The following is a 24,432-nucleotide window of genomic DNA, read 5'->3' as shown; positions in this document are numbered from 1 at the left end:
TCCTGTCTGGTAATGGTTAGATGAAACACTGTCTGGGTTTTGTTGATAGCAGAAGTTGGTCAGTGCTAACACCTTCTCTGGGAGTGTAACCTGCATGTCTGATGTCAGCCTCCCATAGTGCTCAAGGTGTAGGGGACAGACAGTTTGAAGCCAGTCTGGATAATGTTCAGCACAACAGGGAAGAAACTGGATTGCACCTCTGGAATGGTGCTGCTTTGGTCCCTCAAGCAAACCCTGTTTGTTTGTGGTTTTTTTTTGTTGTTGTTGTTGATAAATAAATGCAATAGAGGTCACTTAGTAATTAAATGGTAATCAGTTTCTAATCTTTGAGCCCATTTTTTATTACCTTGCCACACTAATTGCATAGCTTGCAGCAGTGAATGCATTTTCATTCAGCTGAAGCCTTAAATGTTTTATTTTCTCCTTTTGGTAAATATTTAAAGACCCTGTTGATAATTCCTACTTCTGAGCTTCAGAGCTGGAAGCAGAACCATCATCACACATAATAATTTTAATTCTTGCTCTGAGGGAAAACATGGCTAAATCTTAATCACAATGGAAACATTTACCCTGAAATATACACTTCCAGGAAAACCCTTTGTGACTACATCAGCCACATGTACTGCAATGAGCAGAGTGCTGGAAAGAAGTGTGAGGGACCTGCTAAGCTTGCATTGAGATTTCAAAGTAGCCTTTCCAAAGATGGTGAAGCTCTACCCTAATGCTGTCTGGGCTCTTGGCTCCTCTTTGGAGCACCAGGCCTGTGGTTGTTAGGAACCTTCCAGTCTCCAGCTTAAGTGTGCATGTGTCTTTTATCCTGCTGCTACATTTTCTCAGGCTTAGAAATAGTCAGAGTTAGGAAATGGAACTTCTCAGTCAAAGGATATCCTTCCTCTCTCATCCACATGCTGGGGGGAGATGAATTGTCCCTCTCACACTGCAGCACTAGGAATAACCTTGTGGCACCACATAGTGTTGAGATATTGAAGTGGGCTTCCAAGTAAAAGTGCATGTTCTGCTTTTAGTATGTGATAAAACACAGAGCAAGGGCAAGACTGTGAAATAACCCAGCCCATCTTCCTGAATGTGAATGAGGAAGATACTTACATGGCAGAGGTGGTACAGCAACCTTCTGTATTTGCACTCTCTAGAAACGATCACCATATATCAATAGTAACAACTTTTCATATGTAATACAGACACCATCGTTACCATTAATTCATGGAAATCATTAAGGTTTAAACTGATAGAATAAAGCATAGTTTAAATTTCTATTTGCTTATGAAGAAAAGTTTAATACTAAATGTTAATTAGATGCTCTGCAAACTCTGGAAATCTAAACAGCATAATTCATCATGGTGGACCATTTATATCATTATGACCACCAAAAGTGAGTTTAGCATAGGATTTCTTTCAGGCAGGTGTTAGGTCTTCTTTGGTGGTGCAAATTGGCCTCATTTAGGGTGGGTTAAAGAGAATAAAAATCAAGACATTGGTTTTAAATAGAATTTGTATGTTTTTAATAACAAAACTGTTTTATTTGAAAACAAACTAATAAACCCAATACCCAAACCACAAATCCCCAAGTATTTACAACAGGTCTGACTTCCCCAGGGAGCTACGAACCAGAGGGCAGAGGGCAGGGTGGGGCTGGGCAGGACATTGGGCTGGGGGAGACCCGGCTGCTCGACACTGCATCCCGAGCCCGCGGAGCGGCAGCGGCGAGGGGGTCGTCGGCCTGCCCCGGGCCGCGGCAACGAACACTGGCCGCCCCTCTCCGTGGTGCTGAAGCGGCTTCCGTCGCCCCCGTGCGCCGAAGGCCCGCCCCTGCCGCCGCTGCCACCGCAGCTGCCGTCGCCGCCGCCGCTGCTGCTGCGGCTCCTGCGCCGCCCCCGCCCCGCGGCCGCGCAGCGCCAGGCGGGCTCTGGCGGGAGCCATGGCGGAACGCGGGGCCTGAGGAAGCGCGGGGCGGCATGGAGGCGGATTTCGCTGCCTTCGGGAGCCCACTGTGCGGCGAGGTCAAACGATTCTGCAGACGGCTGCAGGAGACCTACCGGGAGATCAAGGAGGACCTCACGCCCTACAAGGATGACCGCTACTACCGGTACGGGCGCGGCTCTCCCCAGGGGCACGGGCCCCTGCCCACCCTTCGGTGCTCCGCCCGGCTTCCTCCGGCGCGGCCCCAGGGCGGTCGGCCGGGCACCCAGAGGGAACCATGGCATCTCCGCGGGGCGGGCGCGGGGGTTCGGCGGAGACCGGCACAAGGAAATCTGGGTGGGCTTCATGCGCCCACTCTCGGCCGTGCGCTGGGAGCAGCCGCCCCAGCCCAGGCGCGGCGGGCAGCAGCGAGGCGCGGCGGCTGGGGCCGGTGCTCTGCCCACGGGGACATGGTCCGGCAGCGCCTCTGCGTCCCACACCTCTGTCCCTGCTCTCACCTATTAATATCCTTATGTAAGCCATGAAAGCAATTTACATCTGCATCTTCCATTGTCACAGCAAGCCAGGGGAACGGGGGCTAAAGGCAGTCCTGAAATAGTTACAAAACTGGCCAAGAAATCAGAGCAGCTGGCAAAAGCTGATGTCAGAAGGGACAGATGTACCGAGTAGGCTACACCCATGCTTCTGTGTCTGGGCCTGTCTTCTGTTTCCATGAAGGATCAATAGTGTCTGGAGAGTATTGGTGTTTTGAGATTGTGCAAGGCCAGGAAGGTCTCCAAAGGTGTTGGATGGGATTATAAATTAAAAGAATTTTTAGATTACAGAGAGGATCAAAAAAAGTAATCAGGAGAAACAAATACCAGGAACTACAACAGAGAATGAATGCTATTTGGCCACACAAATACAGGTTGGGGAATGAACAGATAGCTAATAGAGCTTTGGGTTTTTTTGACCACAGGGAAGTTTTCTTGGCACCGGGTCTGCTGGTGACAGTTGGAGTTCATCTGTCCCATAAGGGCAAAAGAATCCTTGGATATGAGTTGGCCAGGCTCATTGACAAGACTGACAAGACTTTAAAGTTGTTTTAAAGGGGAATGTAGCTGGCCTTGACACTGAGAACCCTGGGTGTAGTAGCCCAACACTTGTGGATCAGTGTGTTGGTATCTTAGATAACCAGAAGGCCTACCCACACCACTACCCCTCCTCCCGAGCTGAAAACTATGTACTCAATTACCTCCCTGAAATGTTTATACACCAATGTATGCAGCATGGGCAGCAAACAGGAGGAGCTCGAGGCCATTGTACTACAGGGAAACTATGATATAGCAGCCATCATGGAAACCTGGTGGGATGACTCCCACAACTGGAATGTTGCAGTCAATGGGTACCAACTTTTCAGATGGAATAAGCAACAAAGAAGAGGTGGTGGAGTGGCCCTCTATGTTAGGGAGACATATGAACCCATACAAATTAATGAAAGTGATGATAGGGTTGAGTCCTCATGGGAAAGAATCAGGAGTAAGGCCAGCAAGAGTAATATGTGTGAATTTGGTTTTATAAGCAGTTGAGAGGGGTTTCACAATCACTACCCTTTGTTCCCATGAGAGACTTCAACTTCCTGCATGTCTGCTGGAAACACAGTACAGCAGGGAGAGAATAGTCCTGGAGGCTCCTGGAGTGTGTGGAGTATAACTTCCTGACAGCTAGTGAGGGAGCCAACCAGGGAAGGTGCCCTCCTGGACCTGCTTCTTGTGAACAGGGAATAACTTGTGGGGGAAGTGAAGGTTGGAAACACTTTAGGGCTCAGCGATTGTGAGATGATTGAGTTCTCTATCCTTGGGGAAACAAGGAGAGGGGTTAGTAAAACTGGCACTTCGAACTTCTGTAGGGCAAACTTTGGCCTGTTCAGGAGACTGATCGACAAAGTGCCTTCGGAGACCACCATGAAGGATATAGGAGTCCAGGAGGGATGGACATACTTCAAGAGGGAAGTCTTCAAGGCACAGGAGCAGGGTGTTCCTGTGTGCATAGAAACGAGTCATTGGGGAAAGCATCCAGCCTGGCTGAATAGGGACCTTTGGCTGGACCTCAAAACAAAAGGAGACTCTATGGCCTTTGGAAGAGGGGACAGGTCTCTCATGAGGACTATAAATATGTAGTGAAGCTATACAGGGAGAAAATTAGGAGAGCCAAAGCACAGCTGGAGCTCAACCTAGCTACAGCTGCTAAGGATAATAAAAATGACTAGGGATGAGAAGGCTGAGGTGCTCAATGCCTACTTTGCCTCAGTCTTTAGTGCTGGATCCAGCAGTTCCCTGCACACCCAGCCTCACAAACTAGGAGTCAGGGAGGGGAATCAGAATGAGGTCATCACAATAAACGAAGTGGTCACTGACCTGCTAAACTGCTTAGACACACACAAGTCTATGGGGCTGTATGGGCTACACCCAAGAGTGCTGAAAGAGTTGGCAGACATGCTCGACAAGCCACTTTCCATTATGTACCTGAAGTCCTAGCTAACTGGGGAGGTCCCAATGGACTGGAGGGTAGCAAATGTAACACCTATCTACAAAAAAGGAAGAAAGGAGAATCTGGGAAACTATAGCCCTATCAGTCTGACCTTGGGACCAGTGAAGATCATAGAGCAGATCATCTCAAGCACCGTTGCATGACATACTGAGAACAACCAGAGCATCAGGCCCACTCAACATGGGTTTATGAAGGGCAGGTCCTGCCTCCCCAGTATGATCTCCTTCTATGACAAGATGACCCAACTGTTGGATGAGGAAAGGTTGTGGATATTGTCTGCCTAGACTGTCAAAAAGCCTTTGACACAGTTCCCCACAGAATTCTTGTGGACAAACTGGCTGCTCATGGCTTGGATGAGCACACACTCTGCTGAATAAAGCACTGGCTGGGCAAAGAGGCCCAAAGAGTGGTGGTCAATAGAGTCAAATCTAGCTGGTGGCCAGTCACAAGTGGTGTTCCTCAGGGCTCAGTGTTGGGACCACTTCTGTTTAACATTGTTACTGATAACCTTGATGAGGACATAGAGTGTGTCAGCAGTAAGTTCACTGGGAGTAAGTTAGGTGGGAGTGTTGATCTGCACCAGGGTAGGGAGGTTCTGCAGAGGGACTTGGATAGATTGGATCAATTGGCCAACATTAATGGGATGAGCTTCAACAAGGCCAAATGCCAGGTCCTTCACTTGGGTCACAACAACCCCAAGCAACACTACAGGCTTGGAGAAGTGTGGCTGGAAAGCTGTCTGGCTGAAAGGGACCTGGGGGTTCTAATCAACAAGCAGCTGAATATGAGCAAGCGATGTGCCCAGGTGGCCAAGAAAGCTAATGGCATCCTGGCTTGTATCAGAAATGCTGTGTCCAGCAGGAGTAGGGAGGTGATTGTCCCCTTGTACTCAGCTAACACTTCAAGTGTTGTGTCCAGTTTTGGGCACCTCAATACAAGAGAGATGTGGAGGTGCTGGATCAAGTGCAGAGGAAGGCAATGAAGCTGGGGAAGGGCCTGGAAAATAAATCTTATGAAGAGCAACTGAAGGAGCTGGGGCTGTTTAGTCTGAAAAAGAGGAAGCTGAGGGGAGACCTCATCACTCTCTACAACTACCTGAAAGGACATTGTGGAGAGGCTGGTGCTGGTCTCTTCTCACAGGTAATTAGTGATGGAACAAGAGGGAATGGCCTCAAGCTGTGGCTGGGTAGGTTTAGACTGGACATTAGGGAACAAATTTTCACAGAAAGAATGATCAGGTATTGGAATGTGCTGCCCAGGGAGGGGGTTGAGTCACCAACCCTGGATGTGTTTAAGGGTGGTTTGGATGTGGTGCTTGGGGATATGGTTTAGGAGTGAATCTTGTAGAGTAGGGTTATCAGTTTAACTTGGTGATCCTGAGGGTCTTTTCCAACCTGAATGTTTCTGTGATTCTGTAATAACATTTTTGTAAAAAAGGGTATGGGGATTATAATGCTTTATAAAATAACCTCTTTTAACAATGACATTCTCTTATATATGTAAAAAAAGGTAAAGTAATGTGGGGTGTACTGCACAAGCGCAGTTTGTAAGATGTGAAAATTAAACCATCTACTTTAGTCACCACTACAGACCTTAGCTAGAGCTGTGTCCAGTTCTGGGCACTACACTTCAAGAGCCTGTTAGTGGAAGAAAGCATAAGGAGAGAGATCTGGATAATCAAAACCCTAGGAAACAAAGTGGTGAAGAAAGTTTGGGGTTGCTCCCCCAAAATAAGAACCATCCAATTTGGAGAAATATGAATTTCTCTAAAGAGAAGCTCCATATTGAGGGGAAAAAAATACAGGGTGATATTAATTGAAGCAATAAAAGTTCATATCAGATGTTAAGAAAAAAACTTCTGAACAGGAAGGATAGTAAAACACTATGGAGAGGATTATCCAGGGAGACTATAGCATCTTTTGGCAAACTTCAACTCTTTTGACAAACACATGCCAAGAAAGACCTGGCAGATGCTCTCCTGAAACAGAAGGAAAGTTTAGGTACCTTCTGAGGTCTCTTCCAGCTCTATTCTACTATGAATATGAACATAAGCACATCTGTCTGTTTGTTGCTCTTCTGCTTAGATAATTTGTCTTCAGCATGCTGTGTCTGTTTTTCCCAGTGAAGGGGCAGGTGGTCCATTAGACTGAACTTGTCTCATTGTTCACAACAGCAAAGACTACAGAGTCATGGAGTTTGGAAATGCTGCCCGACAGCTTGGCAGGGTTTAACACAGCCGTGGTTCTTCCTATCAAAACAGCTGCTCCTTGTACCTGAGCATGGTGAGAGAATCCATGGGAGGTGATAAGGAGTGATGTAAATGTACCTGTGTGTATCTGGCAGTGCAATAATGAATATTCACACTAGAATGGAGAAACAGGGGAGACATGAGCTTTGAATTAACAATTAAGACCTCCTGGAAGAGGCATTTGTTCAGCTTTATTTCAAGAAGAAACCAGAGCTCTCCAAAGTAAATTGTTATTAACTCATTTTTATGACTTGAAGTGTGCATGGAGGGACTTTCTGTATTGAAATGAGAAGATGCTACTTCATGAAATCAAATAGCTTGTAGAGTTAGTGTTGACTGCCCTTTTTCAGTGAGAGTATCCTCAAGAGGTATAGATTACAGGTCATCTATAATGATAATGGCACAATATTTGGCTCTTGGCAAGTAAATAACATTTTGTGACTGGTAAGTCACATCCTGGCCTGCATCAGGAACAGTGCAGCAGGAGCAGGGAGGTCATTCTGCCCTTGTACACTGCACTGGTTAGGCTGCACCTCAAGAACTGTGTCCAGTTCTGGGCCCCTCAGTTTAGGAAGGATACTGACTTGCTGGAACGAGTCCAGAGAAGAACAACGAAGTTGGTGAGGGGTTTGGAACACAAGCCCTATGAGGAGAGGCTGAGGGAGCTGGGGTTGCTTAGCCTGGAGAAGAGGAGACTCAGGGGTGACCTTATTACTCTCTACAACTACCTGAAGGGAGGTTGTAGACAGACGGATGTTGGTCTCTTCTCCCAGGCAACCAGTACCAGAACAAGAGGACACAGTCTCAGGCTGCACCAGGGGAGGTTCAGGTTGGATGTTAGGAAAAAGTTCTATACAGAGAGAGTGATTGCCCATTGGAATGGGCTGCCTGGGGAGGTGGTGGAGTCACCATCATTGGAGGTTTTCAGGAGGAGACTTGATGGGGTGCTTGGTGCCATGGGTTAGTTGTTTAGGTGGTGTTGGATTGGTTGATGGGTTGGACACAATGATCTTGAAGGTCTCTTCCAACCTGGTTTATTCTATGTGTTCTATGTATTCTAAGTCATGCTAGTACTTCTCTACATTCCAAGATCTTAACCTAAGTGACCTGGTGTAAAATAAGTTCACTGTTACTGTCACTGCATACCTGCTGATCTGGTGAGTGCTTCCCTTCAGCAATATGGATGGATGCAGCAATGGAATCTGTCCTTTAGATTCCTGGTAAGAAGGAGAATTTAATGATGCTGTCATGGATTATTCTTAGAGCCAACTCTCACTAATGGGAAGGAGAATTAGATACTTTATCCTCTTCACTCTGTTTTATTCAGTATGTATGATCAGACTGTAAATGAGAGATACTGCTCTGACGACAGAAAGGATTTTGCAGATGTGATGAAGGAAATACTGTGTGGCTTGTGCTTACTTAAAAACAAGTAGGCTCTCTAAAATCATCAGGTTACCAAAAGCAAATCAGATTTTATATCAGAGAAACAAAATGAAGAGATGGTAAAACCTTATAAAAGCATGTTTCTTCCCTCTCACACACTGTTCACCAATGTGAGACTATCAACCACTGCCAGCCTTAACTCTGCCTTCCCACTGGGTCAGCAAAGCCATTGGGCCATCAGCTGGTGGTTTCCATCATCTCTTCAGAAATGGAGTAGTATAATCCGTTAGTGGTAGGGAAGGAGAGAGTGGGGAGGGGACATGAGTTATAAGATAAAAATTGGCTGCTGCAGCCTCACTCCTGGTTTCTATAATGACATCTTTCTCTGAGTGCCAACAGGAAAGTTTGAAGCTGGAAAGCTGTGTAGCAGAGCTGATGTGGAAATGGAAAAACATCAAGAGGTCCCCTTTGTGACTGGCAGGGAAATAGCTTTTCTTGACTCAGAAGTGTTGTTGTGTGCTGTGCTGATATGTATGGAATTCATTGTGAGGGGATGAGCTTAAAGTGGCTGATGAAGTTATTATCCCAAGCAACTGTGCTCTCACTGCACAGCTGACTGAGTCATTTCTGATTCAGCTCTGAGGCTGTCCCAGTTTAGTGACATCTTTTGGTGATGGTTTCCTTTAAAGCATGATGCTCTTGAACAGGTGGTTCAGCAGCTGTCTATGAACAGCCCGTTCTTTGGGCAGAGGTGACAATTAAGGCTGGTAGGCTTCTCAGCTATCTGAAGGTACGCCATCCTCACTCTGCAGAGCCCCATGGCACTCGCTGACACTATGGAGATGAAGGAGTGTCCGTGTTAGTGAGTATGTTCTGCCCAACGGCCCACAATAGTCTCCACATTGTCCCTCCTGGTATATTCCTGCAAGTGCTAGCTTACTCAGCCACCTGGGAGAGATGGAAAGAGCAAGTTTTTCATGGCTCATCATATTGAGTAAGGCCATCTGTCCAGGTTAATAGTTCCCTTGGGCAGATGTGGCACTTTGTGGTATGCTTGTAAAAGAGACTGTACACTTACGTGATTGGCTGCCAAAACGTGGTATGTTTAAGGATGTTGTTAGATCACGTAGGAGAAAAAATAGAGAGGCAAAGCCCAGTTAGAACTTAAACTGGCCACTTCTGTGAAAGACAATAAAAAGCCTTTTTATAAATTTATTAATGCTAAAAAGAGGAGCAAGAAGAACCTCCACTCTTTATTGGACTTGGAGAGGAACATTGTAAAGATGAGGAAAAGGCTGAGGTAGTAAATACCTTCTTTACCTCCATTTTCAACAGTAAGGCAGGAGGACTTCAGGATAACTGGCCTCCTGAATTGGTAGATGGGGTCAGGGAGCAGTATAATCCCCCCAAATCCATGAGGAAGTAGTTAGGGACTTGCTGAGCCACTTGGATACCCACAAGTCCATGGGACCAGATGGGATCCATCCTGGCTCACCAGAGAGGTCCCAGATGACTGGAAACTGGCCAATGTGATGACCATCCACAAGAAGGGACATATGGAAGACCTCACAAACTACAGGCCTGTCAGCCTGACCTCAGTGCCAGGAATGATTATGGAGCAGATCATCTTGGGGGCAATCACAGTGTACCTGCAGGATGGCCAAGGGATCAAGCCTAGCCAACATGGATTTAGGAAGGGCAGGTCCTGCCTGACCAACCTGATCTCCTATGATCAGGTGACCCACCTGGTGGATGTGGGGAAGGCTGTGGATGTAGTCTACTTGGACTTCAGCAAGGCCTTTGACATTGTCCCCCACAGCAAAATCCTGGCCAAGCTGTCAGCCTGTGGCTTGGACAGCAGTACTCTGTGCTGGGTTAGGAACTGGCTGGAGGGCCAGGGCTGGAGCGGTGGTGAATGGTGCCACATCCAGCTGGTGGCCAGTCACTAGTGGTATCCCCCAGGGATCAGTGCTGGGCCCCATCCTATTCAATATCTTTACTGATGATCTGGACGAGAGGATTGAGTCCACATTTAGTAAATTTGCAGATGACACCAAGCTGGGGGCAGGAGTTGATCTGTTAGAGGGTAGGAGAGTTCTGCAGAGAGACCTTGACAGGCTGGACAGATGGACAGACCCCAACGCGATGGCATTTAACATGTCCAAGTGTCGGGTGCTGCACTTTGGCCACAAGAACCCCATGCAGTGCTACAGGCTGGGGACAGAGTGGCTGGAGAGCAGCCAGGCAGAAAGGGACCTGGGGGTACTGGTTGACAGCCACCTGAACATGAGCCATCAGTGTGCCCAGGTGGCCAAGGCCAATGGCATCCTGGCCTGAATCAGGAATAGTGTGGCCAGCAGGAGCAGGGAAGTCATTGTGCCCCTGTACTCTGCATTGGGTAGGCCACACCTTGAGTACTGTGTCCAGTTCTGGGCCTCTCAATTGAATGTGTCCAGAGAAGGGCAACGAGGCTGGTGAGAAGTGTTGAGCACAAGTCCTGTGAGGAGAGGCTGAGGGAGCTGGGTTTGTTTAGCCTGGAAGAGGCTCAGGGGAGACCTTATTGCTGTCTACAACTACCTGAAAGGAGGTTGTAGCCAGGTGGGGGTTGGTCTCTTCTCCCAGGCAACCAGCACCAGAACAAGAGGACACAGTCTCAAGCTGCACCAGGGGAGGTTTAGGCTCGAGGTGAGGAGAAAGTTCTTCACAGAAAGAGTTGTTAGCCATTGGAATGTGCTGCCCAGGGAGGTGATGGAGTCACCGTCCCTGGAGGCGTTCAATAAAGGATTGGATGTGGCACTTGAAGCCATGGTTTAGTTAGTCATGAGGTGTTGGGTGATACATTGGATTTGATGATCTCTGAGGTCTTTTCCCACCTTATTTATTCTATGATTCTTACAGACTAATGGGTGTGATATTAAATAACCTCATTGGGAATTCAAATGAAAGGTTGGTTTGGACTTGAAACACCTAACATTAGTCTGTGGCACACCAGGAGATGCTTAGCACAGTAGACAAGCTCAGAGGAGCCAGCAGGGAAAAGCCTTACATACTCTCATCACTCCTGGGAACTGCCTAAAAGTATATCAGATTTATTACAGCAAGTTCAGAATTGTTCTCATTTATACCTCTGAATAATTGCTCCAAGCATGCCATTTGAATGAACAGGTTTTTGTCTGGTGTTTTTGCCTCCCACTCCACCGCGTTCCTTCCTCCCCTACCATGCTTCCTGGCTGGGATAGCAAGGCAAGGACAGCTCATGTAGGATTGGCAGCTGATAGCTCCCTCTGTTGCACTTGGCAATTTTAAGTAAACTATTAGTACAAAAAGAGCTTAGAATCAGCGTTACTCGAAGTCTACACTTTTACCTCTTTGACATGTCATGAGATATACAAAGCTTACCAGAAAACATCAGGCCTTGCAATCAGCTGACAGTTATTTCAATGGGAGTTTCATAACTGTATCCCCCAGCTAACATGAAAGAGTTCAGCATGCTGGAAATATTTTGACAGAAGCAAGCAATTAAAGTGCCTACCTGATAAAGAAGAGAGAGCAGAAGAGTGGCCAACTTGTGGTCTGACATCAGAGTTACATAACTATAGGTTAATTAATATATCCCACTACCCAATCAGCTTCACAGCAAAGCACAGTGTTGACAAAGATTTTTGTAAATAGCCAGAGACTGAGATAATTGACCTACAGTCCACTCTGCTTTAAATAGGGGATACATTTGAAAATCCTATCATGCATTAATAGGACATTTTGGGCATCAAAAAGAACAGACTATATATAGGGCATTGTGAAACATATTATTTAACTTGCAGCTTTAATTAATGCTTGACTTTGCATATATAGGTAACAGAAGAAGTAATTATAGATGATACCAATATTCTTAATTCCTCAGCACTTCCTATCAGTGTTGCCAGCAAATCTTCAAAACATGGAACAAGTTTATTCACAGTAGTTCTGCTGCTTTGGCAAAAAAGACCAGTGAATAGCCCATCATTTGACTTAGCAATAAAGAGAAGCTGTTCATTTTCTCGTAGAGGAACTAGTGCCTGCATGCTTCAGAGGAGAAGCTTGAAGTTTGCCAGAGAGTGCTGTTGTGATAAGGATACACTTCCATCCATCTTCATAAAATCTTTTCCACATGCTCAAAGTACAAGTCTGTGAGAAGGCAAAAGGGTCAGCAAGACCTTGCTGGGGATCTGCAGTTCCCTGACGGTTCATGCTGCTTCCAGCATAAACCCAGACAGCATCTTCTGTGGCTACTTCAAGCCACAACAGGTACCCCTTTTGTCTTTGTAGGACTGCTGGTTCCTGGCAACTGGGAGAAGTACCTGAATGACCCCAGCATGGAGTATACAGCTAGCACTAGAAGGCTTGAAACAGAAGGAGACGACTAACACTGTAGCTTTATGAGTGATTTAAGCTACCATAAACTGGCTTTGCAGCTAGAAGATGCCATTCTAGCTCTCCTTTGCCTAGTCACACATTTCTGCTTTCTTCTTGATCTGCTCACAAATATTCCTGTAGCTACACAGTGACTGGGCAACCAATCCAGCAGAACACATTTTTTTTCCCTGAGTGACTTTTAATTTATCTAGTTTCCATTACTTGATTCATTACTGCACAAACATTTGTGCTGGCAAAAGTAAAAGAGCTACAGAGAGGCTGGATTTCATCTTTTAGAATAGAATAGAATAAAACAGGTTGGAAGAGACCTTCAAGATTATCGTGTCAAACCCATCATCCAACACCACCCAACCAACTAAACCATGCAACCAAGCACCCTATCAAGTCTCCTCCTGAACACCTCCAGTGATGGCGACTCCACCACCTCCTCGGGCAGCCCATTCCAATGGGCAATCACTCTCTCTGTATAGAACTTCTTCCTAACATCCAGCCTAAACCTCCCCTGGCGCAGCCTGAGACTGTGTCCTCTTGTTCTGGTACTGGTTGCCTGGGAGAAGAGACCAACCTCTGCCTGTCTACAACCCCCCTTCAGGTAGTTGTAGACAGCAAGACCCCTGAGTCTCCTCTTCTCCAGGCTAAGCAACCCCAGCTCCTTTGTCACTAAAGCCGAAGGTATGCGCCACAAATGCACAAACTGGTCATGAAAGTACAGCAGTAGTGTTAAGGTGGTTAACAAAAGCAGAATCCTGGCTGAGCTAGCATTCAGCCTGCTTATTCATAGATCACCCTGCCTCTTCTTGCAAGCCTCATTCAGCATGCACTGTTCAGGTTCTACAATAGATGAGGTAGACAGTAGCTTCTTGCACGATTTTGTCCCAGAGCAGGTTGAACAAGGCACTGAGTGAGGTACTTTCTTGCAAGGAGCAAAGCAGAGTGAGACTGACTGACTGCATTTGTGGAGAGAGGGATTTTCATGGTGCCTTCCTTCTCAGTCTTTGTAAACTCAATGCCATTATTTTCACAAAATGTACAGGGTGAAAGGTATGTGTTTGCAATGTATTCAGAGTCCTTTGAGAGTTGGTAGATGGCAAAGAGAAATGCAGTCCCATGGCTAATTGAAATGAGCTGGATTTCAAGCTCTGCCACCTACACTGTTCTCCAAGTGACTTGGCAAGACTCAGTTTCCCTGTGTTTCAGTTTCCTGCCTGTTCAATGAGAAAAGTGCATTTTTGTTTTGAGGATAATAAATTCATTCTCATTTATGAGACACATGAATACTGATGGAGTTGAAGCAGTCATCCAAATAACACATATGTGCACACATAAATGACAGCAGTCCTAACTCTGCAACTTCACTTCCCAGAATGCTGGAAATGGTCACAGATGCTCAGAGTACCATTCTGTAATTTTCTGGCCAGGGAGAAAAGCTATGAAGTGTGGTTTGGTAGAGCTATCTTGTTCTGTGTAGATGTTTATTAGGTTGTCCTGGTTATTCAAAATGTTATTTTCTGACCTTCAGTAGTGATTCTTCTTGATTTAAAATTTGTAAATGCCCTTCCTTCATCACTTTGTATTATGCATTTCTCAAGATAACCTTTTTATGAGATTGCTAAATAATCATCAGAGCTATAAATCACAGCTCTAACGGATGGAATCAATACCAGTATCAATGAATGAATTCCTAGCATGTTTCCTGGGGCTTTAATGGAGTTACATGAGAGACATACTGGGTTCCACCCGTCACCAGTAATGACATTAATTACCCGTAAAGCAACTGAATTAATTTAGTAATATTACTAATGTTAAGGTCCCTTAAAAAGTCATACCATCTAAGTAAGCTTTTAATGGAGGTATTTGATGGTTGAAGAGTTAATTTTTCAATTATATGTTGACTGATCTATCTAAACGTACCTGAGGTCATCCTGAGGTGGCTTTACCTTATGCACATGATGAACACCAAACCCAAGAAGTTACTCTGCATTTTATCCTGGACTAGACACCTCGTATCCCCCTGTTCAAGTAACTGCAGAGTTGGCTTTCTGTAAGCAAATCTTGAGAGCTAGCAAAAATAAATACAAAATATAACTTGTCAAAATCTGTAACACTAGGTAGTTTTCATCATTGCTACCCAATGGATCAGGTGACAGTTTTTATTGCCTAATCTCAGGACATTTAATAGGAAAGCAGAACAAAATCCAAGTTTATCTCAACATCCGTGCAAGAGCAATACTGTTGGGTGTGATGTGGAGTTCCTTATTAAGCAAGTTCCACAGCAGGGAAGGACAAGCCACCTGCTGGTTCTCAAGGCCTGCTCACCAACCTGAGGTAACGCTTCGAAGTGCCGAAGCCGAGCATTTGCTTTGAACTGCGGCGCCGGAGCCCGACGGGAACTGCCTGTCCGGGTGACCGGTGACTGCACCCGTAACTCGGCGGCTCCCACTGTGGAAATGCGGCGGCGGCAGCAGCTTGCAGTACCGCTCGGGAGATAGCAGTTTGCTCCTCAGGCTGCAGGCCAGGCCTCGATCACTGTGATTGCTCCCTTCGGCACCAACGCCGCACCCGGGAGCGAGCCGCAGATCGCAGGGCCGTGTCCCCTCCGACTCGCCGTAGCGCCGCCGCCCCTGTCAGCCCCGCGGCTGAGTAGCGCCGGGGATGCCGTGACGTCTCTGAGTCGCGAGGCGGGTGGGTGACGCACGCGGAAGTCGCCGGGAGGCACTGCTCGCGATTGTGCCACGGCAGCGGCCGCAGCTCCCGGGCGAGGGCGGCGGGGGGAAGGTGTGGGAGGAGGCTGCTCCACTGCGCATGCGGCGCCAGGATGGAGCCGTGAGTGGTGGGCGGGGGAGGAGCTGGACGCGGGGGTTTCTGCTCGCGCGCTGGGGATGGGTGAGTGGGTGGGCTGCGAGGTGGCGGCGACGACCCTTGCGTGTGCTGCGTGGGCAACGTGGTGGCGAACCTCGCGTGTGCTGCGTGTGGTAACGGCGGCGGCTAGCGGGGCGCTTGTGGGACTGTCCTCCGCTCAGGGCGGGCGGCGGGATCGGCCGTTGAACAGCCAGTGGGGAGCCCGCCGGCGGCTACCGCCGTCCCGCTTGCCGGCAAGGTCCGCTAGGTATTGGGGGGAAGAGGCGCCGACATGAGTTCATTGGAACCGGGACGTGCTTTTTTGCTTGGAGCCGGGTCCAGGGCGGAGAGGGGCAGTGCCTTCCTCTGCCCGGGTGAAGCTTTTCTCCTGTGAAGACCTCTGTCTTGTCATTCAATATATACATGTTAATAATCATTAAGGAAGTAAGGTCACTAAGGGTTAAATTAATGTTTCTGAGGTCATGGTTCGCCGGTCAAAAACCTGAGAGTGTCTGTGGTGTTTCCTCGTATGTGGTGAATGACACCCTCCCCCGCCCCCTAGCTCCACTCTTAAGATTTCATCTGTTAAGAAAAGACCTTGTTTTCCCAGATACTGTTTGGCATGGACGGAGCCATAGTCGGGGCTGATTATTCAGACCTTAATGAAAGCAACAAAAACGACACTAAAAAATGCCAAACTCACCCTGTGCACATAAGCTATTTGGCAGAGTCGCAGTTAGTTGTTAGTTGGCATGTAGCAGTACTACTTGGTACTGTTAATTGTATGCATCTTTTTATGTAGTTGTGTATTGTCTCATTAGCTATTAACCATTGTGGCACACATCTGCCAAGAAGAAATTCAAGGTCTTCTGAGGAGTACTGAAGCAAGCAATGTCTTTAAACCTTGAGAAAAGTGCAGTCTGTAGACAAACCCAGTACTATGAATGTAGGTACCATATATAATCATGTAAATCAAAGCTGGTTTGATGGTTTTATTTGGGAGTGAGCCTAAAATAGAGTAGTTGGGGTAGTGTGTCAGAAACTGGTATATGTAAAAGTGAGTTACTTCTGATTTTAATCCCAACTCCTATTGCTTAATCCCAGTTTGTCACAGCCATACCACCTGTGAAGTGAGAGTCTGAAGTGAGCACTATTGTATAAAAGGCTGTTTTCCACAACGGTCTTCAGTAAAGATTGTGTTACGCAGACATGAGAAGTGATTTGAAGATGAGGAACAGCCTGAGAAATGTCTTGCTTGACAATTTGAGCCAAAACTTTACTCCACGAGCAAGATTTAACCTATGTGAATGGCTGCTGAAAGATTGCAGTTTTTATGAGCGTGTGTTTCCATAGTTCACTCTATCACAGATTTCATTAGTGCAGTTTAGGTTTTACTGACTACTATTTGAGATATCCAAGCATAATATTTCTCCCTGTCTCAGTGTTTAATGGTCCTTTACAGTTATTTTGAGACATATCTAATTTACTTGTAAAATCTGTTGGTTTTGTCTGAGTTAAGATAAAGCTGATCGTAGGTGGTAAAAGCTGCCTGAAAAATCTGCAGGATTCAGTCTTGAGCTTTAGGCTGCCTGTCTAGATTGTTTAAAGCAAAGCACAGTTTACTAATTTGAACAGGTGCTTCCAGAGTGAGGAGCCTTTTTTATGTTTCCCATAAATACCTTTCCACCTGTTTATTCATTATTGGGCCTTTCAAATGTAAGAAAGAAGCTGTCAACAGGGAGTCATCAGCTTGCACTTATATATATATATTCACAAATTTAATATAATCTCTTTCCAAAAGGCAGATGTCAAACAATGAACATACAGGAAGATCATTTCATCTGCTGTGTGTCAGCTGCTGATAGTTTGAAAAGTAACACTGAAACCACACAGGGGAATTCTGTTACTGCAGCAAGGGGCAACGAAGAGTGTATCACCTGATAGGAATGCTATACATTGTTGTTTGCTGTCATGATAAATGTAGCCAAGTTCTTACATCTGATCTTATGGAAAGTGCCCATGTTGCCTTACTAACCTGTAAAGTAGCATGTACAATCAGTGGCTTAAATGAGATTTCATAAGTGACAGTATGACAAAAGAAAACTCTAATCTATCCCTGCTCTTTTTGGTTTCGTCACTTTGTTAAGCACCAGCGTGGCTGTTTTGAGATAGGTGTGTGTACCTAGCCATTTTGACTACTAGGTATTGCACCACCTCAAGAGGAGTTGGAATAAAGAATAAGCCAATGTCTGGAACATTTTTCTTTGAAAGCTTGCAAGCATATCTGTGCTCTGGTATATGAATAAACTGAGGTGGTAATTGCCCATAGCTGTGAGTGTTGGCTGGCTGGTCAACTCTTGTGGCTTTCCTGTGGAGATGAAGTTGCTTTTGTGTTTGCAATATGCATTTTGAAATGTCTGCAAAAATGTGGAAGTTGGGAGGCTTGTCAAAAGAGCCAAGAATATGCACAGCAAGGCAGAACCATCCTGCCTCAGACTGTAGCTGTTAAGTGGATGCCCAGATATAAGCTGTTAAGAACAGCCCAAGCATCTGCAATATTTTCCTGCATGTATGCAATACTCTTCCAGTTGTCAGCTATTCTTGACACATGGACTTTCCCATCCAGACCTCGTTTCTATGTATTGAGTGATCCTCAGTATTCTCTTCCATGAAGCATGTATCCACCTGAACCATTGTAGTTAATTTAGGCATATTAATGTTTACGTACCATTGTTAAAAATCAAGGAATTTTAGAGTAAGATTAATATTTTTGTATCTTAAGATAATATCCTGTGCATAATGTTCTTAGGCAGACAAGGAATACTGGGTCATCTGTGGAACTCAAGATTTCCGCTTAACAGATGGGAAAATGGACCTTAGTTTATTAGTTTAGTACTGGTAAAAATGTAATAGCTTTACAGTAGACACGGATTTAAGGAAAATACTGTAGTTAGATCCCTGCAAAAGTTGTACAGACAAGTTGTGGTTTGAAATGCCTCTATTAATTGGCATTTTCCCAAGTCAATTTAAAATCATATTTGTCTGTGAGACTTCTGTGTGATGATCTGTGTCAAAGATCTGATCTATTCCTGTTTGTGAACATTTCATATACAATTTACTGGTTTTGCTTGCACAATCAGTTATCCTGACTGCTTAGATTGGTGCAGGGTTTCTGCTTTGTGTAATAGTGCGTGGCAAGGTGCTGTGTTTGCAGGTGCTATGCCCAGCGTCCTGGAGGGCAAGTTTGTGCAAACTTTTAACATGTAAAGTCACTTAAAGTTCTTTCCTGTGGATTTTTCTTCCCTTCCCCACATCCTTTGTGAATTAAATTAAAATTTGGATCTTTCAAACTTTACAGTAAAGAAATAAAGTAATTATTTTTTGTAGAGCTTCATTTGGAGAGAATGAGGTTATTAAATCATACTGCTGGTTCAGAGGGAACTTTTTGCCTTGCTTTTGAGGGTTGCCAGGCATGCATGCATGGAGTACCTGGTCTCAGAATTCAGGCTGGGCTTATGGAGAGGTTACTGCCACTTTTTTATATTGCTTTCTGACTCAGTAAGAGCACCATTCAGCTGGTGAAAAGGAACTTTATTCCAAGCTGAAAGGGAGCACAGTCATTAAAGTCTTGTGCTTTCACTTCTTTCCATGATATGTAGCTTTCTTAGAAAACAACCCTCAGCCCAATCCTACAGCTTTCCCATATAAATGTACAGCTTTCTACAGTCATACCTGCTGGAACAGCAGTAAAAAAATCAGATCTATGGTGGCTCGGTTCTGGCATAATTCAAAATGAAATATTGGCTGTGTTTTGAAACATGATGAATTTATCTTTTTCAAACTCTGCACTTAACAAAAAGGATGATAGAGGAGGGCTGTGGAATTAATTCCATGATCATATTTTCCTTAAGCTAACAGAACTGCAAGTAACTGTTCGCAAGAGAATGCGGTTGGTCCTTTCAATACTTCTTTCCCCTCTGTATTTGTCTTTTACTTAATGATAACCACCAAACAGTTGTGAAAAAATGTCATTGGTTTTATGTGTACTTGTATTTAAGTATGAAATAATAAGTTCAGGTTTCTATTTCCCAAGCTTTGATGGAGCTCAGGAAAATGCAGAACTTGCATGTATAGCAGATCTGGAGTTCTGCCTTAGTCCTTGTTAGGGGTGGTCCTGCAGGGACGAAGTACCTACGTAGGGTGTAGAAAACTCTTCCAGATCCTGTGCAGGTAACAGAGTTGCTAGTGACATCAGTCCCTTTAGGTTAATCTGTCATTACAGGAGGCATGGTATTTTCAATGTTTAAATTATTAACATATGAACTAAAAAATGCTTTTGATCAACTTTTAGTATAATAGAAAACCCTTAGGTAAAAAAATGGGCAAAATTCTTACATTTTGGTGTGCAGATGTGCATGTACATACATATGCTTAATAATTCCTAATAACTGCCCTTGCTGTATGAAGCAGCATTAATATTTTTTTTCTGAGTGTTTCCTCTGAGTTTGGTTTGATTTTCTTATGGGAGAATGACTGGAATCTCTTCCCCCCCCATTTAGAAATACTGTGTGCTAATGTAATAAATATATGCTATAATAAACCAGCTAATTCTGTGTTTTCTTTTGCTTCTTGTAGGCTGGCACCGATGCGGTTATATACGCTGTCCAAACGGCATTTTGTTCTGGTGTTTGTAGTATTCTTTGTTTGTTTTGGTCTGACAGTCTTCATAGGAATAGCAGGTAAGGATATTGTCTTTTTAAAAGATTACAGTTCTTGCAGGCTTTGTCTAAACCTGTTGTATTCACAGATGTATTTAAATGCTAATGAGCTTATTGCCCCTGAGATGTCTGAGGAAGCTTTACTTTTGACAGGGAGGTGGAAGTGTTTCTTCCATTTCATTTTTTCATAGGAGCACTACCTTCCTGAATTTGGCATTTGGACCTGCTTTGTAGGGAAGAGTCAGTAAAGTAAAACTGTTCCTAATCTGTTCCTGCCTGCCTTGGAAAGAAGTGGGAATTAATTTGAGGCAGCTGTTTGGTCTACAAGGCCCATCTGTGCCTGCTAGGCAGTGCATTCCTCATACTGACATTAAATAATGAAATTTGTCTGTGAAATAAAACCTTATTTTCTGTTGATTGATTTATTGTAGCAGCCTAAGGTCCAAACAGACCTTCAGTTCATAGAAGTTAAACACTGATATTCCTGTAACTTGCCTAGAGGGTATTATTTGGCCACTAAAATACTGTAAAGATACAGTTACAAAACAGTATGTTATACGAATGATAGAGGAAAAAAAGATTGAATTACTTCATTTAGTGTCATTTAGCTATTTGGCTTGAAAAATGAACCCTATTTGTAGTTGTGTTTGTATATTGCCTAGTCACAAGAAATGCAAGAAAGTTGTTTCACATGAGACTAGGCGAAAAGCAGTACTCCCAGAAGAGAAAGCTGAGTGTTCCATGCTAATCAGTAGCAGAGCCTGAAAGAGACCTCTGTTGGTATGTTGCATTGCATTGGCATCCAGAGTGATCTGAGGATGTGGTTGCCTTTGGTCCAGGGGCTGCTGTAAGCAGCACTTGGTCATCTGTACCATGCAGGGGTCTCATGACTTGCCTGTGATCCCCTTCAGGAGCTGGCACAGCTTTGGGATTCTTGGGTATGATGGGTTAGCTGGATGATTTTGTTGACAAAGTGTGAACACAGTTCACTGTTACAACTTAATTATTTTTGAAAGAATGCTCTTTACCTTGGGAGGACACCCACTGAACACTTACTGTGATATTTTCATGGCTTTAGTTGACAGCTTCTTGCTTCCAGTGAATGGAGGGAGGAGCACCAACAGTAGGGTGCAGCCTGAGCAAAACTCACCAAACCCACTAAGTAAATGAAAAAGTGAGATAGATATATATTTGAGAAGACTTGATGGGGTGCTTGATGCCGTGGGTTAGTTGTTTGGGTGGTGTTGGATTGGTTGATGGGTTGGACGTGATGATCTTGAAGGTCTCTTCCAACCTGGTTTATTCTATGTGTTCTATATCCATATTTTTTTATGCTTCTGGAATATTCCATTGCCGTACTCAACATCTCTACGTGCAGCTTGGGAGTTCTAGCAGAAGTCTTGCTTCTCATTTGAGAAAACAAGACAGTTGAATCTGAGGTGGCTGTTACTCTTCACTTCTTGTAACCCAAGACAGATGCAGACTTGTGGTTGTGTTTTTTTCCCAAGTTACGCTCACATTCTTTTCATTTTCCCAGTGGATCTATGCTGTGTTTGGGATGAGACAACTGCAAGGAAAATCCAAGGTGCAGAGCTCATTTTCTGTACCTCTGCATTTTTCCTGTTCACCACCTCAAGGTTGCTTTCAGATGTGGTTCTGTTAATTGAACAAGACTAAAAGAAAAACAGTAACAGTGTAATCATCATTTTTTAATAATATAACCACAGCATTGTTTCAGTCAGTTGCTTTAGAGAGCATTAATATATTGCTTACTAGAGAAGCAACAGTTACAGCAATAGAACCTCTTTGGAGGTTTTTTGGTGGTGGTGGGGTTGGGGGTTTTTTTGGTTGGTTGGTTTTTTGGGTGTTGGTTTTTTTTTTTTGATTGTTACTCTTAAAAACTGGGACTATGATCTCTCTTCTTCAATATTAGTTCATATCTAATAGTAAAAACCCCGACTTAAAAAAGGCTCACTCTGTTGTTTTTGTTAAGACTTCATTACTGAAACACAATGACTTACCTGTGAGCACTTACTGAAATTGAATGATGTTTTTCTAAACAAAAGCACCTTCCCAAAAGTCTGCCTTGTTTATATGTACGTCAGTGATGCAGAGCTAACATTATAGTGGGTGGTGGTTAGTGAAATTGAATTGTAATTGTGCTATAAAGCTTTGAATGTGATGGGTGAAATTCTTCATTTAGCCATTGAAAGCTTGTGAGATGGTTAATGTTGTAGTTAGAGTGGTTATAGAAGCCAAAGCAATGCTGCATGTTTAGAGCTGTCATGGCAGCTAACCTAAAAACCTTCTTGCACGGAATGATCCTATGTTGCTCATTTATTAATTTCCTTCTTTTCCGTTGTTTCTCTGTGGTACCTTTCAAGTCCATGGTCTCTGTGAAAAACTGCCTTTCTTGCATGATTTTTTTAATCCTAAGTTTGTGGCTGAAACAGCAGTTTTTGAGGATTAATAAAATATATTAAATTGCTAGACGAAATAAGTGAGAAAAGACACCATTCAGGCAGAGAAATCTTACTGCGATGCCTCGAGAGTGACCCTTGTACACACATACATGTCTTGTCTATGTCCCTACCTCCTTTACATCTCGTCTGTGTTAGTTCATGTCCTGGTATATAGATACAGATGTTTTCCTACTCTTCCCTTTTGTTTTTCTGGTTTAATCCTTTCACATATGTACAAGTGCATGGATGAGCATGTGCTATGGTGAATGTACATACAAGGATGCACTCCTCTTCTCCCCAGTATCATGTGCTCTTTCGTACCTAAAGAAGGCTAAGGGAAAATGTCTACAACAACCTTATGAGAGGATACACAAAAGATGGGGCTAGCTTCTTGTCAGAGGTACATGGCAATAAAGTAAGAGGCAACAGACACAAGCTGGAACACAAGAAATTCCAGTTAGATGTTAGGACATTTTTCTAAGCAGTAGAGTGGTTAAATACTTCAACCAGTTGCCCAGGGAGGTTGTGGAAATCTCTGTCCTTAGTGATGTTCAAGACTTGAACATGGTCCTGAGCAATCTAATGTAATAAAATGAGAGTGGACTAGATGGCCTCTGGAGGCCTAATGTAAATTGTTGTTTTATTGCTTCCTATTTACTGCATACAGTAGAGGTGGAATGTGAGTGGATAGATGCAGTTGATCAGCACATTTTAAGTGTGTATATCTGTATCCAGAATGATTGGGGGGGTGGCTGCATAAAAAAGCTGTTAATGAGTTGACTATCTCCTGTTACAATTAGACATGAAACTCCATTGATTAAATGGATTGTTTGTTTTAGAAGAAATTGTTTATAGAACTTCTATGCAGTTATGTTTATGTATGCAATGATATACATAATACATTTTGCCCCAGATTCTGTAGAAAAAGAGGAGCCTAATCAGAGCAGACTGAGAAGCATTCCTAAACAAACACTAAACATACATGTTGGTATCTTGGCTTGAACAGATCAATGTAATGAAGATCCAGCACTAGCCATAAAGTACTGTTACTGTGGTTGTGCAAGCGAGTATACTACACCTACATAAAAAAAGGCATTAGCATCATGCATTCAAACACAATGGGATGTGTTTGCCCTGGTACCTTAGCCTCGAATGCAATGCATTATGGATGCTATGTTCTGTGTCAATCAGGCAATGGTAGTAGTTTGTCTATAGAAACTTAGAGTGCAATTAAATACACTGCTTTTTTTCAGGTGTGTTTTGCAGCACTTGTTGTGGTTCAAATCGCTGTAACAGCAGTGCCGCTGGTGCTTTGTGGCATATTAAGGCACAGACCCCTCATAGCTTGCTTTTTCTGTAGCTGGGTACTTTTGTGACTGCAGCATACAGCTTAGCTTGGGAAAAATGCTGTTTGGCTTGCTGTAGTAGTTTAGAGAAAGTATACAGGGCTTTTGACGTGGAATTCTTGATTTATAATTTATTTCCTACTCAATCATGCCTAGAAATACTATGGCAGAAAGGCCAAGTTTATTAATGACAGTGAAATGTCATCTGAAGAGAGGGATATTATTTACTTGCTTTGTAGGGATGTTTTTTGTACTATCTTTAGAAATCCTATATTTATGTCATTGCTTATCAGTAATAGGTATACTTAACAGTGTTTTGTTTTTTCCTTCTTACACATTCTGTAGGTCCTAATGTAATTGAAACTTCTGTAGCAAGAACTCACTCAAATAACAGCCTAAAGGTAAGAGTTAATAAATATAATTGAATTACATGAGTGGCTTTATTTGACAACAGTAGTGTTAAATGTTCCCCTCCTTCCTCATAATTATTGTGGGTATTTAAACTGTTACTGGAAAGCTTCTTGGCCACATGATGCTTTCCAGTTAGAAAGTCA

General features: G+C 44.1%; 1 protein-coding gene across 2 annotated transcripts in view; it reads left to right on the top strand.

Annotated features, from left to right (window-relative positions):
* The first annotated feature begins 1,877 nt into the window (after positions 1–1,877).
* The window catches only part of TMEM181 (transmembrane protein 181), a 36,949-nt gene continuing 14,394 nt past the window's right edge, over positions 1,878–24,432 (top strand). Inside the window, exons 1-3 of one of the 2 annotated variants that reach the window (XM_054162678.1) lie at positions 1,878–2,104; positions 19,988–20,091; positions 24,224–24,279. In XM_054162678.1, the coding sequence (XP_054018653.1) occupies positions 1,974–2,104; positions 19,988–20,091; positions 24,224–24,279 (291 nt within the window). In that variant the 5' untranslated portion in view covers positions 1,878–1,973. Of the gene's footprint in view, positions 2,105–15,299; positions 15,338–19,987; positions 20,092–24,223; positions 24,280–24,432 lie in introns of those variants that run through there. The other variant, XM_054162679.1, reaches the window with a different exon arrangement.

Source organism: Dryobates pubescens, chromosome 6 (genome assembly GCF_014839835.1).
Source record: "Dryobates pubescens isolate bDryPub1 chromosome 6, bDryPub1.pri, whole genome shotgun sequence".
Classification (NCBI taxonomy): domain Eukaryota; kingdom Metazoa; phylum Chordata; class Aves; order Piciformes; family Picidae; genus Dryobates; species Dryobates pubescens.
The sequence above is the reverse complement of the archived record's forward strand: the minus strand, read 5'-3'. Positions and strand labels throughout refer to the sequence as shown.